At 36.6% G+C, this 16,843-nt stretch overlaps 1 protein-coding gene across 2 annotated transcripts in view; it reads right to left on the bottom strand.

Annotated features, from left to right (window-relative positions):
- Positions 1-16,843, bottom strand: part of LOC127869069 (katanin-interacting protein-like) — an 89,251-nt gene that overhangs the window by 53,811 nt on the left and 18,597 nt on the right. For both annotated transcript variants that reach the window (XM_052411349.1, XM_052411350.1), the window contains 4 exons: positions 15,671-15,806; positions 7,142-7,372; positions 5,855-6,004; positions 4,213-4,954 (listed from right to left, as the gene is read on the bottom strand). In XM_052411349.1, coding sequence (XP_052267309.1) covers positions 4,213-4,954; positions 5,855-6,004; positions 7,142-7,372; positions 15,671-15,806 — 1,259 coding nt within the window. The remainder of the gene's footprint in view (positions 1-4,212; positions 4,955-5,854; positions 6,005-7,141; positions 7,373-15,670; positions 15,807-16,843) is intronic.

Raw genomic sequence — 16,843 nt, 5'->3', positions numbered from 1 at the left:
TGTATCTTTATCGTTATCGTCTTTAAGATAATTAATTATTGAAAAATAAATTATTACGTAAGATCGGCAATATAAATAAAACGATTTTCAGTGAGCCTACAGTACGGATATTTTGCCTTAATTTTTTTTGCTTCAAAAACTTTTTTTCCCGATTTTTTTGCTTCAAAAAGTAGATGCGCATTATACATAAATGCGCGTTTTACACAGCGTTTTACGGTACCACTTAGAAACGTTTTTTGACACATTTGTAGTCACTTAGGAAGTTAAATTTAATTAAAGACCTTTCTTACTATAAAGCAGGGCTATAGATAACTTTTGGGGTATATTGGTTAATTCACCCCTTGTTTTTGACAACAATAGGTTTTTTTGTAAATTCAATAGTTTTAGCAAAAAATTGTACCCCCTACTTTTGAGCTTAATTGGGTTTTTCAACCCCGGTTTTTTAACTCAATTGGGTAATTTAGGGAATGACATATATAATATAATAAAAATCTACTAAGGTGACTATATTATTTATACAATATATATTATTCTATTGAACAACTGTCTCTCTCACAGCACTGCCCAGTGATAATCGGCAATCGATTGTTGGGACGTAAACATGTAGATGTACAAATGGAATTCAAAAAGGTACCTGTACATAACAACAAACAATTACTGAATTTCTGATAAAAGTACATTCATTTTTTGCTTTGAAAAAGACCAAGTTCATGAAAATCGCTGCACAATTGATGAAGTTATGGCTGTTCGAAGCGATGCACCCTGTTTTCGGGTCATTTTGAGTTGAAAACCTTGAAAATGAAAGTAGAAATCGGACAGGTCTACGAATAATTACAATAATACCCCAAAGATTGATAACCGCTGGGAAGACAGTCTTCTTTTCTTCATAGGACGGCATATAAACTATCTGGTACATTTTTGTACGGAAAATAACCAGTCTAAAAAATACGCCCAATGTGCATAAGAATTGCGTTTCGTGACCATGGTTTTTTATGGGAATTACGATATTAAATTTGTATTTGTGTTTTTGTACGCTTTATTTTGAAATTAATTACGTTTTTGATTATTTTAATTGCGTAATAACGCAAATACGCTTGTTATCTATAGCCCTGATAAAGATTCAAGTTTTAAAGGCTTTATTTCCAACCCTTAGATACTGATGAGCAGCAAACAGCATAAAACCTGAACAGCCTGCAAGTTACTCGCAGGCTGTTCTGGTTTCATGCTGTTTGCACATAACCATTTTCAGTTTGCTTCTGATTGGGAAAGGGTTATATTTTCTCTTGATTGTCTATATAATATTTATTTCAGATGCAATTTATTCTGGTAAAGGATCAACATGTTAAGTATTTTTATATATATTTCCTCAGGACAATTTTACTTCAAGATATTTTTTATTGTAAAGATATACCTGCCCCAAAAGACTAGAACAATTATTTTAAAATTAAAACAAATTAGGCAATTTAACTAATCTGGCACTTAAACTTTGTTTTCTCAAAGACACTGTGTGTTTGCAAATGACTTTGAAATATTGGTAGTGCTACATATAAGAAATATACTGCTAGAAATAACTAGTAGGATTGTTGATCATACTTTCACTATATACAATTATACACAACAAACCTTCCACTTTTGAATATGGCATTAAGTTGGAAATTACGGTCCACTTCTACATATCAACAATTTTGACTTGAGAAAGTACAAGATATCAAAGTTCAGTTTTATTAAGTGAATTATCCAAACTTTTGTGAAATTTCACATGGTAAACAAGAAATAGAAAGGATAATTATTTCTAGAAAAGTAATCTACACCTAATCATAATCTTTATCGTTTTAATCTTAATGACCCCAACCAAACATGGTCATAACCTTTTTTCAGCAGTTTAGATTTTTGCAAAATAATTGGCAATTCAAATCCAAAGACCTTATTTTGGACAAGTATACAGTGCATTAACATGCCAATAAAAGTAAAAGATGAAAAATTAATTTGTTTTTCATACACAAAAGCATGCCACAAAAGCAATGAATGAGCCATTGATTGACTATTTTCCACTATATAGAAAACTTGACAATCCAGAATACTCCCTTGATCACGTTAACGCATTTTTTTCTATGAGAAAAATCATATTTCTGAATTAATAGTCATTGATATAAATAATGTCTTTGACATTTTATACCTTTCCAGACATAGCTTACATTTTCTACATTCAAAGGAAACATTTAACTCTATTATATATAGGCAATTAAAAAATTTCAACACAAAGAAAAACTAAATTATTTTTTACAAAATAATTAATTTACATAAAACACAATAGGGTCTCAACGCCCTATGTCGCTCACCTGGGACATGTAAATAAATACTTTTATGCTGACTTTGTGACGTTTGCTTAATGACTGCACTATTTGTCTGGGTTTTGTGACACAGATTTTATTTGGTCTGAGATAATATTATAATATTTTAAAGTGTTTACTTTATACACTAAAATAACAAGCAACACCAAGGGTGGGGCCAAATTTACATTGTAACACCAGGGGCATGATTTGACCAAACTAAGTAGCGGACAAACATACGTCACACACCAAATATTTAATATCAGCCTTAAAACCGGCTCATATAACACTAAAATAACAAAGATTTTAATTCCATTTTCTGATATTCCATTTGTTTATCTATATTGATTTTAAATCACACTTTTTAAAAACATTTGTATCGGATGCTAAACACTGACACTGTCAACAAAAACACAATTTACAAAATCGAATATCAAAGCGATTACAATAACTTTATTTCTATCGAGGCTCCCAATTATGCACGACAAAAACACAATCGAAAATACGTTTTGGAATCGTTCGATGCTTTAAAAATATTTAACTGTTAAATAAAAACCCTCCAGGTCCGAATGGTTGTCCTTAAATCCAAATCATCTAGCTAGTTTTGTCATTGAAATTATCAATAAGTCACATGAGATACGTCATAAATTGCGTTATCAATTGTATGAAAATAAAAGTACGGAAAGCTGGTTCTTCATTAATTTTAGTGAAGGACCAAAATAGTATGATGGTATAATTCAAAACCTGTGCCCATCTTTAATGTGGTATAAATGTAAGATATAAATTATAGACGTTAATACACGGCTGAGCGGGGCTGGGCAGTGATAATCGGCCCAAGGTTTCAAACGTCCCTCGGGCCGTTATGCTCCCTGCGGGCCGATTATCACTGCCCGGCCCGGCTCAGCAGTGTATTATCTTCTAAGTAAACACATTTGCTGACATTAGTAATTTTGTTTGGCAAGTGTTTTGAAATTAATATCTCCTATAATAAACAATTATAATTTTACATTTAAATCACCTCAATGCAGCCTTTGCTATTTCATGGTGACAATGATGTTTATTTACACTCTTGAACTATGTTGATGTAATTTATACATGGGAAAAAAGATAGCTCTTTAGGGCTGAGCCAGTTTAAAGCTTAAAGGCATTATTTGAACAAATTTATTAAAAGACCACCATACTATTTGTGTAGCTTAAGATTAAACCTCTTGGTCTTCTTGTTTTAGAGAAGAATTTTAAGTTATTTTGCTATATTAGTCAAAACAAATCATGTGACCCCTGAGGCATGGCCAGTTTTGACTGAAGCAAACTTAATAGAGGACCACTAGACAATGTTACACACCAAATATTAGAGCCATGCCCCTTATGGTTTAAGAGATTTTTGAAGTCTTCATTTAAAAAATAATTTTTTTTTTAACATTGTTGACCGTAATATTCAAAGGACCTAACGAATCTGAACAACTTTGAAAGACTGATCATCAGGAGGCCCATTTTCATTAAGTTTCGTTAAAAGAACAATTTAGCTACTTTGTAGAGAAAAATATCTTCACCAATAGACGACCAAAAGGGAAAATCAGCACATGATCAAAGAATGCTCAAAAGTCCTTTAACCCTTTCCCACTCAGGGAAGTAAAAATGGCTATGTGCAAACAGCATAAAACCAGAACAGCCTGCGAGTAACTTGCAGTCTGTTCAGGTTTTATGCTGTTTGCTACTTATCAGTATCTTAGGGTTGGAAATGAAGCCTTAAAAACTTGAATCTAGTAAGAAAGGTCTTTAATTAAATTTAACTTTCTAAGGGACTACACATGCGTAAAAATACGTTTCTAAGTAGGAAAGGGTATTGATGAACTTTACATTAAATTAATACCCACTAACTTACCTAAAGCAGTGTCGTCACTTTCACTGCCCGATCCAGGTTGTTTCACCAGTGTGCGCGTCTCACTCCTGACAGGCCTACCAGCAGGAGTCATGACCCCGGAAGAAGGTCTCGAGCTTGGCAAAGATTCCCCGCCATCAGAGGCCGAAGACTGCGACGAGATGCTTATGGAATGAAACGTCTTTTTCCGGTCTTGGCTGGGGCGCGGGGATATGCTTCTGTGGTTTATCGATGCTACCCCTTCACGTGGGGACTTATTTCCCACTTGCAGATGGGCTGGCGATATTTCTCCCCTTGGTGAAATGGGTAGACGAGATTTATTTTGGTTCAATACATCGACATTGCTTTTATTAATTTGCGACACTTTTTCTGTGCTCTTAGAATCCAAAACTAATCCCTTGTCTGAAACCACGCTCTCTTTCGATATGGACTGTCTAGAATCTGAGCTTCTTACATCATCTTTACTTCTAGACGTTCTTACACTGGATCTGGCTTCGTTAGCCTCACGCCTCTTTTGTCTTTTGTCAGACATGCTTTTAGCAACTGTGTTTTCTGGTTTTGAAGAACTTACTTCTTCATCTTTTTCCACCTCAATCACAGGGTTTGTTTCATTCACTGATGGCACTAGAGATATCACATGACCATAGTCAAACACATGGTTCCCACAGCCCTTGTCTACCGGTCCAGTGAACAGGAGATCACTGCCGACGAAAATGCGGATGTCCTTTATTCCAATGTCCAGATCCTTAAGGAAAAGTGACAACAAATAAGAATTTTGTAAAGAAAGAAATAACTGATAAGTTTGCCGATACATGATATTACATTTTGAATACTTTTATGAATAATTAACTTAATATATCATTTTCAATCACTGAAAAGTGATTATAAATTATTTAAAAATGTATGTAAAAAAGATCACTTTTTTGTTAGTTTTAAAAATACAAAAAGAAAATAATGTACTATTTAACTTATTTAAACAATTGTGTTATTAACAATTTATCTAAGTAAGAAACAAGAGATGTGTTTGTCAGAAACACAATGCCAGCTATTGTGCCGCTTTGAAGCCATATATTTGACCTTTGACCTTGAAGGATGACCTTGACTTTTCACCACTCATAATGTGCAGCTCCATGCGATACACATGCACATGCAAATATCAAGTTGCTATCTTCAATATTGCAAAAGTTATGGCCAATGTTAGAGTTTTCGGATAGACGCACAGACTGACAGACGGACTGATGAACAGTTCAACTGCTAAATGCCACCCTACCGGGGGCATTGCACAGAAGACATATGTCCAGAGGACACAGATGCCCACACACTCTACTTTTGCCTCAAAACTCCACTTATGTCAAACAACAAGCTGTATGATGGTTGAAATTGACTTCAGACCTGTAAGCCTGACCTTGACCTTTGAGAGATGGGCGTAACACTACAGACATTATGGTATGATGGTTTACATTTGTGCAAAGATATTTTAAAATCCATAAATGTATGGCAGTTGCGAGTCAAAGAGGAATTTTCAAGCTGCTGCATGGCAAAATTTGACTTTTGACCTCTAACTTTGACCTTGACCTTCCATGTAAGCATTTTACGCAACACGTCATCTCCTGATGGTGGTTAATCATGATTGCCTGGTACATACTTTTGTGCTTTTATTGAAGTTCCAAATCTTGATCTGTGACAAGGCAAACTTTTCAGATGCCTTTGGTCGTGGTTTGCGAACGTTGATTATGAACTCCACCGGCCTCCTTGCATGGTATCTACAGCTCCACATGTTCCGTTCTTTCATTGTCTGAAAACAATTATGATAGTATTATTATTATTTATTCAGTCATCAAAATGAAGAATATTGTAAATCTAGCAGATGTTTAATCTCCAGCAAGCAGCCCTTTTTCCTTATATTTGAAGGGACAAATGGGAAAAATTATTTCAAATCATTCATTTTTTTCCACACAAAACTGATTTTAGCCTTGAGATAATTATTCATCTGCTAGCTATGAAAGATATACTCAAAATCGCCACGCTAAAAATGAGGACTTAGGTCCCAATCTCCAATGATATAAGTCTGATCAACCCAATCTCCAAACCTGCCAATACAAGTATGAGCAACAGCTTTTAAAAATGCTCAAGTGCACGATTAACTGGCTGTTACTCATTTTGACCAGTCTTAATGTTTGATATAAGGCAAACATAAATGGAATATCTTATCAAACACAAATGGAATATCTTATTAAAGTCAAATGTAAATATTAAACAAGAAACAAAACCAGATTTTAATGAGAAAAATAAAAACTCTTGGTAATGATTGCCACTTATTTCATGTTTTTCTGAGTTTTAACTTGAATACCACTTATAAATATTGTGGTTTTCTACAGAAATGTATGGAGGAAAGGTGAATATGAGATGGATAATGTTTACTATATGGAGAGCTGAACATGGAAACTGATGAATCTGATATAGAATTATTAAGCAGATACATGTTTCTGACTAAACACTTAACCCATTTATGCCTAGTGGACTCTCCCATCCTTCTAAATTGGATCAATTTATTTCCAAAATTAGGGATGTATAGTATATTTATTTCTATATTTAGAATATTTCTTACAGAAATTCCTTAAAGCAAACAGCGCAGACCCTGATGAGACGCCGCATCATGCGGCGTCTCATCTGGGTCTATGCTGTTTGCCAAGGCCTTTTTTCTAGACACTAGGCATAAATGGGTTAAATTCAGGTTGCAGTGGCGTAATGGATATGGCCTTGCCTAGCAACCGGGAGGTCACTGGTAAGACCCCTACTGTGTGATCCCCATCTCCTTAGATCTCCCCCAAAAGCCGCTTAGTTCTGTTTGTATACAGGAACAGACTCAAAAGCATTTCAATAAGCCTTAGTCTGAATCAAGCCAAAATAAATAGGTTTACATTAAAGCAACCTTGAATTTCCCGTTAAACAGCACATCGACGCTGCCCTGACAATCTTCCGCCCCATGAACACTGACATCATCCCCGGAGACAGCAACAAGGTCGCCCCGCTGGTCATACACCTGGATCTCTGTGAGGCCGAGTCGCATCGCGTGACCCCAGTTTGACCTCACCTCAATGTGGAGTTCAATGACATCACTACTGTCACCACTTGATGGTGCACCGTTGCTGGAGGTCAGGGACTGAAACGTTTAAAAAGAGGACAATTGTTAACCAACTTGGCACTCCACATACTTTAAGGCGTTGAGTACCTTGCAAAATCTAATTAAATTAAAGACCTTTCTTACCAGATTCAAGTTTATGAGATTCAAATTTTAAAGGCTTCATTTTCAACCCTCAGATACTGATGAGTAGCAAACAGCATACAAACTGAACAGACTGTAAGTTACTTGTAGGCTTTTCTGGTTTTATATAGGTTGTATATAGCCATATTCACTTTTCTTTTGAGCAAGAAAGGGTTATATCACTGGAAAGGTAAGACACCTAAACTTTATGTCATATTTTTAATAAATGAAGCTTGTGTCATGTGTGAACAAGAGGGCCATGATGGCCCTGTATCGCTCCACTGTTTTTTTATGTGAAAAAAGCGTGCAATGCGCATGGGTGAAAAGGTACTCAAGCATGTGACTTTCTTTTTCTATCCCTCGTCCCACTGTGCGCCTAAAGTTGGAAGGGTGAGCATTTTTTATATATGGAAAACGTTACTATGGTGTTAACTAAACAGACTTAAAGTCCGGGAATTGTTGCACAGGTCGTTTGCTTATAACGTAGGTACATTTATCTCTCCAAAAGATATTGTCGTTCTTCTATTTCACATATTTTTAGATGCTAAAGATCAAATCTACGCATGTTCTACAAGATTAATGAAAGTTCAATCATGAATCTTTTTCCAAAATTCAAAAATGTGTTTGTAGGTTTCAAAGTTTCTGTTACTTATATAGTTCATGACATATGCAAAATACCCAATGACGTAGATCACCTGAACTTTACTTCATTCTTGAGGCATTAGTGAGTGTAGCAGGATTGTAAACATGGTGAAGAAATTGTTTATTGTAAAAAGAAGATATTTGCCTGAGGAAACATAAAGCTACGAGTTTTTCAGGTTCATGAGGTGCAGAACGGCAGTAGGAATGATAACTTTGTAGAGGTTGTTTGTTAAACAAAGTAAATGTTTATGAGACAAAAAATTGAATTATAATTCATCAAGATGTTGTGATCATGGCAACGCTACTTGCATATGGCGTGAGGTTTAAAGAGATATCATGACAAAAAATTAGCTTGACCTAACTTTCCTTTACTTTTTCCATCTGACATTGCTTACCTGTCATGTTTGTTTTTGAAAAATACTAGGATTGCCATATATTGAAATAAGGTATCTGACCTATTCTCTGATAGGTTGCTAGTAATAGACATAGCGGCAGTCATGTTATAAACAAGGGGATTGTTCACGGCATTGGTAGAATATACTTTTAATAGATACATCTTTTTTAAGTTGGATTCTCCTTACTTTTTTGATACTGAATATTAAAATCTCTTAATTTTAATGTAACAATTTGTTGTTAAGTTTATCTTGAACAAATATTTTTTGCAATCTGTTTATAAATCATAAAATGATGTCATTTAATTTTTTTTTTATAAATAGGGCCTCGAATAAAACAAGAATTTTGAGAATGTTAACATAAAAGAATAATACTAACCATTTGGTGAAAACAAACAAAACAATACAATTTTTTTTATAAAATGTTATATACAAACAAGGTTAATGGACTAAATATAAACAAACACACTTGAGTGTTCTTCTTGTGTTAATGATGTATTAACCTGAGTTAAATTAATATATATAATTTGTTTACCTTTCAATATCTTGCATTTCACATCTTTAGTTCAATGCTATTTCAATTAACTGAACAGCGTGACAAACATAATAAAGCAGAATATGCATAAGAATCTGATTATACACAGATCCACTATCATATAAATCAAATCATGTTTGTCAATTTCCATGTTCGAAAGATCCTCTTCTAAATTGTTTTACTTCGCGAGTAGACTGAACTCCCAATTTGCAAACAGAAACACTGGTTTCCGTGACACAAATTCACTGTGCACATTTCTAAACAAAATATATGTTTCTTGTATCTAAAACGTAGTCTTTTTCGTTGACAAACACATTTCATTATTCCTATCAAACTATATGATGTAAGTCGTTAATTCGATTGATATTTGTCATTTCAATAAGCTTAATTTTCGCTTCACAACGACGCCATTTGCATACGAAATACCAAACACATTTTATGAAACCGATTTTAATTGGAAGATTGGGAAACAACAGCCAATTATATCGCTCGTTTTAAAAATGCTTAGGCAGAATCTACCAGTGTAAAATGCAGAGAGATTTCGCGGGCCGCGGATATATTAAGCATATGTTCATTTTTGTGACCCCCGGGGCAGGGTCAAATTTGACCCCAGGGGCATAGTTTGAACAAACTAAGTAGAGAACTATTAGATGTCACTACATACCGAATTTGGTAGCCCTAGGCCCTACGGTTATGGATGAGAAGATTTTTAAAGTTTGCACAAAATAGGCTTTATATAAGCATTTGTTCAATTTTGTGACCCCCGGGGCAGGGTCAAATTTGACCCCAGGGGCATAATTTGAAGAAATTTGGTAGAGGACTATTAGATGTCTCTACATACCCAATATGATAACCCTAGGCCCAATGGTTATGGACGAGAAGATTTTGAAAGTTTTCACAAAATAGGCCTTATATCAGCAAATTTTCAATTTTGTGACCCCCGGGGCGGGGTCAAATTTGACCCCAGGGGCATAATTTGAACAAATTTGAAAGAGGTTCACCCAACGAACATTCCTGAGAAATCTCATCAGAATTGGACCAGTACTTTAGGAGAAGATGTTTAACGAAAAAGTTAATGCACGGACGCACGCACGCACGACGGACACAGGACCATGACATAAGCCCCGCTAGCGTCTGGCCAGTGGAACTCAAAATAACAATGGAGGACTGTTTTTTAATGTCTGATTTGACTGAATAACTTGTGGGTGGTATCAATTAAAATGTGGCTTAAGGGAACAGTTTGATGAGCATTACAAATAAGACTTATTAATTTCTGAATATAAATTAATAATATTTATTTTCGCGGAAACGAATGTTGTTTGCTGGTTTCTATAGATACGATTACGGATGTAACGTTATGTACGGAATGCTTTGGTTGAGTTCGTGAAAACAATGAAATTACGCATTCCGTACCACGTGATATTACGTCATTCCGCCTTTTGCAAACTGCCTGTGCTTTTGTTCGGATCGTAAACAAACTTAATTTAATTAAATCTCGAATCATCTGAAATAATGCCGCGTGGAACAAAGCGGAAATTATCGGAAAATGTGGAAGAGGTTGGTGAGGACGATACCGGGCTCTTACAACCGGACCCAGGTAGAGGCTTGATTGATTTTGAGAAGATAATAGATCTAAGGGCATCTAAAATCGTTCCTCCTATTAATACACGTAACGTTGAGGGGTGCGGTGTTAGCGGGGAATCAACTCTAAGTTTCCCGGTAATCGAAAATACACAAGTTCAATCTCTTGCTTCGGCTATTAATCAAGGTCAAAACATCATATAGTTGTCAGGAATTAACGCGCTTATCAAACGATGACTTGGCTGCGCACGTGCCAGCCGCATTGAAACAACAAATTTCTAGAGGCGAATATGTCAATTTGGCTTTACTGTTAAAAGGTGCCTTCGAATTATCCGCTTTTTGTAACGGTAGTGTTTTGCAACTTTCGGCAGAGGGCACTCTTGAACAGCGCCCTAAGCAGTGTAGGGATAAAATTCATAACATCGAACGGTGGTCGGACGCTTTCTTAATTTATGCGTCAATCTACCATAGCACGCGACGCGATAAAGTGCAGGAGATTTTGCATTAACTTTCCCTGTAATGACCTACTTAATCTCGCACCATCGCCGGTGAATAGCAAAATATTACGTGAATATTTAACATCGTATAATTTTACAGATCGAAATGACCTTTTTAATGTTTTTTACAAATGGGTTTTCAATGCATTATAACGGACCCAGAGTCAGTAGATTTAGTAAAAAATTAAAGTCTGCAATCGCAAATGCTGAAATAATTCAAGATAAGATAAATAAGGAGATTTTGGCGGGGAGGTTGGCTGGGCCTTTCAGCGAACAACCTTTTTCTAATTTCATGGTTTTCCAGTTGGCTTGGTGCCAAAAAAGACACCAGGTGAATTTAAGATGATTCATCACCTTTTTTTTCAAGAGGGTAACTCGGTTAATGACTTCATTGATAAAAAAAAAATACTCATCCGCTCAGTACACAAATTTCGATGAGGCGGTTCACATGGTTCAAGATTTAGGGCGACACTGTAAACTTTTCAAAATGGATCTTAAGATTGCATCTCGCCTACTCCCAGTTCGGCGAGAAGATTTCGAAATACTGGGCATACAGTTTAATGGTATGTTTTATGTGGAAAAAGCATTACCATTCGGAGCTTCAGTCAGTTGCAAAACATTTGATCAGTTTTCCTCATTCCTTGAATTCTGCGTTAAGAGTAAAATGTCATCGGGCAAGCTTATACACTATTTAGACGATTTTCTGGGTGGCGATAAATCTGAGCTAGGTTGCCGCAAGGTGATGGATTCGTTTATCAATTGCATGCACGAGCTAAACGTGCCGTTAGCCACGGAGAAAACAGAAGGGCCCACGGAAATAATCGTGTTCTCAGGCTTAGAATAAGATTCGGCGAACTAGTAGTCCGCATTCTTAAATAAAAATCGTTGAATTACGGGAAAAAATTCACACCATGGTGCAGAAAAAAAAAAAAAAAAAAAAAAAAAAAGTTAAAATAAAATAACCTAAAGCAAGTGCAATCGTTAATAAGGTCTCTTAACTTCGTGTGCAGGGCAATCCCAGTCGGCCGCCCGTTTTGATTAATTAACACCACCTGTGACATAACAAAAGCATTCCACCGCATACGTATAACACGTGCTGTTAGGCAAGACCTCGAAATGTGGTTGACATTTTTGCGCGATTACAACGGCGTGTCGGTTTTCCATGACCGATACTGGATATTCAATGTTGGCACTGAATTGTTTACAGATAGTGCTGGCGGGTCTGGTTTCAGTTTTTTGGGATTTATTTTAAAGGTCACTGGTGTAACGCTCGTTGGCCTAATTTATGGCGGCAAAAGGGCGTAACTAGTGAAATAACTGTTCTCGAATTATTTCCAATTGTAGTTGCACTGTTTCTCTGGGCGAGGATTTAAAAAATGAAAAGATTATGTTCAACAATTTTCGATCTGCATATAGTCTAAACAACAATTGGCCCGCGGATCAACAACATGTTGTTCTCTTGGTAGCCTATTGTTTTGAAAAGGGTCTATCACCTAAATCTATCAAGAGCTACATTTCTGGATTGAGTTATATTCATAAATATATGGGCTAGTACGATATAAGTAACATTTTTTGTAGTGAAGAAAATGCTTCAGGGCTGTTCTCGCTCGCGACAAACGGTTGATACGCGGGCACCAATCACTCGCAAGGTCTTGACGGTTATTATCTCGCAATTAGCAAAGGTGTGTTATAATGACTTCGAGCGCTCACTATTCAATGCTATGTTTACTCTGGCATATTTCGGTCCGTTCCGAGTCAGTGAATTGGTAGCAACAGCAACATACAGTTATCAGTTGCAAATAGCCGACGTTAGGGTCACGGGGGATAAACACGCCATACTGGTCACACTCAGGAAACATAAAACAAATCAGCGCGGTATTCCGGTCACAATTAGGATCCCATACGAGCCGGAGTCTGCGCTGTGTCCAGTTCGGTCGTTTACAGACTACCTCGCAGTACGACCCCATAAAGTCGGTCCATAACCTTAGCGACTATGAATCAACACATTGGCTCGAATGGACTCTGGGTTTTCAGGCGTAGTATATCAACCTAATTTAAAGGTTAGGCTTTAAAAATAGTAGCAATGCAGCAGGGAAAAAACTTGTATAGCGCTTATTGGTATTAAATGTCCGAGATGTATTAAATGTCCGAGTTATGTCCGATTGAAAAAGTGTGTAATGGTCAAGTGACCATTGGTATTACATGTCCGTGGTATTAAAAGTCCGAGTTAAAAATTGTGTAATGGTCAAGTGACCATTGGTATTTAATGTCCGAGTTAAAAGAGCGGAATGGTCAAGTGACCATTGGTAAAGTGTGTAATGGTCAAGTGACAATTGGTACTAAATGTCCGAGTAAAAAAGTGTGTAATGGTCAAGTGACCATTGGTATAAAAAGTGGTATGATCGCAAGTGTAGCGATCAAGTAAAAGTGTGATAAGTAAAAGTGTGATCGCAGATCAATCGCTGGGGTCGGCTGCGCGCTGAAAAGTTTACCAAGCACGAAATAGTGCGCTTATTGGTATTAAATGTACGAGATGTATTAAATGTCCGAGTTATGTCCGAGTTAAAAAGTGTGTAATGGTCAAGTGACCATTGGTACTAAATGTCCGTGGTATTAAATGTCCGAGTTTACCAAGCACGAAATAGTGCGCTTATTGGTATTAAATGTACGAGATGTATTAAATGTCCGAGTTATGTCCGAGTTAAAAAGTGTGTAATGGTCAAGTGACCATTGGTATTTAATGTCCGAGTTAAAAAGTGCGTAATGGTCAAGTGACCATTGGTAAAGCGTGTTAATTGTCAAGTGACCATTGGTACTAAATGTCCGAGTTAAAAAGTGTGTAATGGTCAAGTGACCATTGGTATAAAAAGTGGTATGATCGCAAGTGTAGCGATCAAGTAAAAGTGTGATAAGTAAAAGTGTGATCGCACATCAATCGCTGGGGTCGGCTGCGCGCGAAAAAATTTACCAAGCACGAAATAGTGCACGAAATAGTGTCGGGGCCGATCGATTCCGCGACGCCAGGGTTTTTTCGGAGCGATGGTGTGCATCTGTCGGATGTTGGCCTCGAATCGTATTTGGATTGCATTCGCGACGTCATCTTAAAGTTCTGTTAAAGGGCTAATCCAGAATTTGTGGGGGATAAATTTATTAAATTTGTTGTGGCGGAAAATTCTGTTTGCCGGGGGTCGGATGGGCATGCGCATTTATACATTTATCTGAATGGACTCTGTGACTACTTGCGTAGTTTATTATCCTTGTCCTTTCGGGTAATTCCAAGTTATTAAAGTTTAAGCTTAAACAAAATAAAAAATAGTAGCAATACCGTAGGGTAAAAAACGTTTAGGTGTCAAATCGCTGGCTGAGCGATAAGTTGTATTTTAATGTCCGATTAAGTTTGTAAAAAGGTACAAGTAATATTATCACAAGTGTGGCGATAAAAGTGATCACAAGTGTAGTGATCAAGTAAAAGTATTATCGCAAGTGCGAAAAAGTGTGATCACAAGTGTAGTGATCAATGTCCGATTAAGTATAGTATCGCAAGTGCGAAAAAGTGTGATCACAAGTGTAGTGATCAATGTCCGATTAAGTATGTAAAAGGTACAAGTAAAAGTATTGGATCACAAGTGTAGTGATCAAGTAAGTGTTATCGCAAGTGCGCAAAAAGTGTGATCACAAGTGTAGTGATCAATGTCCGATTAAGTATGTAAAAGATCACAAGTGTAGTGATCAAGTAAGTGTTATCGCAAGTGCGCAAAAGTGTGATCACAAGTGTAGTGATCAATGTCCGATTAAGTATGTAATTCGCAAGTGCGAAAAAAGTATGATCACAAGTGTAGTGATCAAGTAAAAGTTTTAGTGCATCCAATGGTCAAGCGATTGGTAGAACTAGGTTTAGCCCAGCAAAGTATATGGTTCTTCCTAGTTCGGTCGCTTGATGAGCAAATACATTTTTTATTTTGGGTACGCGGTGTTGCTACTATAACGGTGTTACTTCACGTTTTGTAATTTTATCGTGTGCTCATCCACCTCCGGTAGGTATATTTTCAAAGTAACAGGTTTCCACGAGTGAGTAGCCGATCTTTCGTTGGGCTTGTGGTTACCACCGGCTGTTTTTTCGCTGCAGCCTTTTATATCCCACTTTTTACTCCTTTTTACTCGTATAATATATTAAAGAGATCTGTTAGTGAATACTTTGTGCATTCTATTACATTTTTGTGATGTTTATTGGGAGGCAAAATATTTTGGAATTGGTTCATTAAACTAGTTAAATGGAGTAATGTGTTGTTTTATCGTTGCAGTCGTAAAATAAAAATGTAATATCAATTGTAATAACTAAACTTGTATTATTTAAGCCTTTTGATTAATTGTGACAATGACAGTAACACATTTTTCAAACTGTCCACGATAAAGTTAAGAGAGATCTAGGATCTGGGATCAAAGCAAGAACAAGGTGCTACTCAAAAGGGCAACACCAATCTGTTGACAAATTCTAGTATTGTGTAAAATCAAGCCCAGTTTTCCCACAACAATGCTCAATGATTCCCACCTGGCTAACTGATGTATGCACTGCTCTCATAGGACCCTTGGCTGCTGGCCTGGTTGCAGGAATAGGATTCTCAACACTCTCTGCTACCACCGACTTCTCTATCTTGCCCAGCATGTGAACAAGACGTCTTTGGTGCCTGAATTAACAGGTTTAAATTATATATATGAGCCTGTTTCAGCAAAACTGGGCTTAATGCATAAAATGTTTTCCAAGGTTAGCCTATGCAATTTGCACTGGCTAGTCAAGAACAACACTTAATGCTTGTCGGTACTTTTCTTTTTAAAGGAAGTCTCTTCTTAGCTTAAGTCCAGTTAAAGCTGAAAGTGTCATACCTGATTAGCCTGTGTGGACTGTGTTTTGTGAGTTGTAACAGTAGTATATCTGCACTCTGCACAGAAAATGTAGCACATTGCAATCAGCAAACTGTAAAACATTTCAGTTGAAAAAAGGGGAATAACTCAAACATTTATCAATATAGGAGTACAAATTGCTTATGCCCAACTTCATTTTATAAGGAGCAATGCATGCCACTTTGAAGCCGCAAAATTGTGTCATCAAACATACAGACACATCAATGGTGAGGAGTAAATGAAAAATACAATAAAAGAGCACGGTGTCGTTCCTGACTTACCTTGGCAGACTGCACAGGCTTATCTAGGTCTGCACAGGCTAATCTGGGACGACACTTCACAAACATACATTAGGCTGTTTTCCTAGAGCAATTCTCATACATAAAATTATATGGGTCATGCTCTGTAAAAAGGGGGTTTAATGCATGGGCGTAAAGTGTCTTCCCAGATTAGCCTGTGAAGTCCACACAGGCTTATCAGGGATGACACTTACAGCTTTTATGATATATTTTGTTGAAAGAAAGTCTCTTCTGAGCAAAAATCAAGTTAAGGCGTAAAGTGCCGTCCCTGATTAGCCTGTGCGGACAGCACAGGCTAGGGCTGCAACAATATACCGGTATATCGGTATATATCGCAATACGCAATCCGCATATTGTATTGCGATATGATTTTCATCATACCGGTACGAAAATTTTACAAAAATTCGTTCACATTTCATCCAGAAAAGCCATCCGAAATAATGATAAAAAGGTAAACAAAACAAAGCAGTGTAAATTATTTTTTACGTAAAAAAAGCATTCTAAAAAGTGTATTATACGGAGTA

The sequence above is a fragment of the Dreissena polymorpha genome, chromosome 2 (genome assembly GCF_020536995.1).
Source record: "Dreissena polymorpha isolate Duluth1 chromosome 2, UMN_Dpol_1.0, whole genome shotgun sequence".
Classification (NCBI taxonomy): Eukaryota; Metazoa; Mollusca; class Bivalvia; order Myida; family Dreissenidae; genus Dreissena; species Dreissena polymorpha.
The sequence above is the reverse complement of the archived record's forward strand: the minus strand, read 5'-3'. Positions and strand labels throughout refer to the sequence as shown.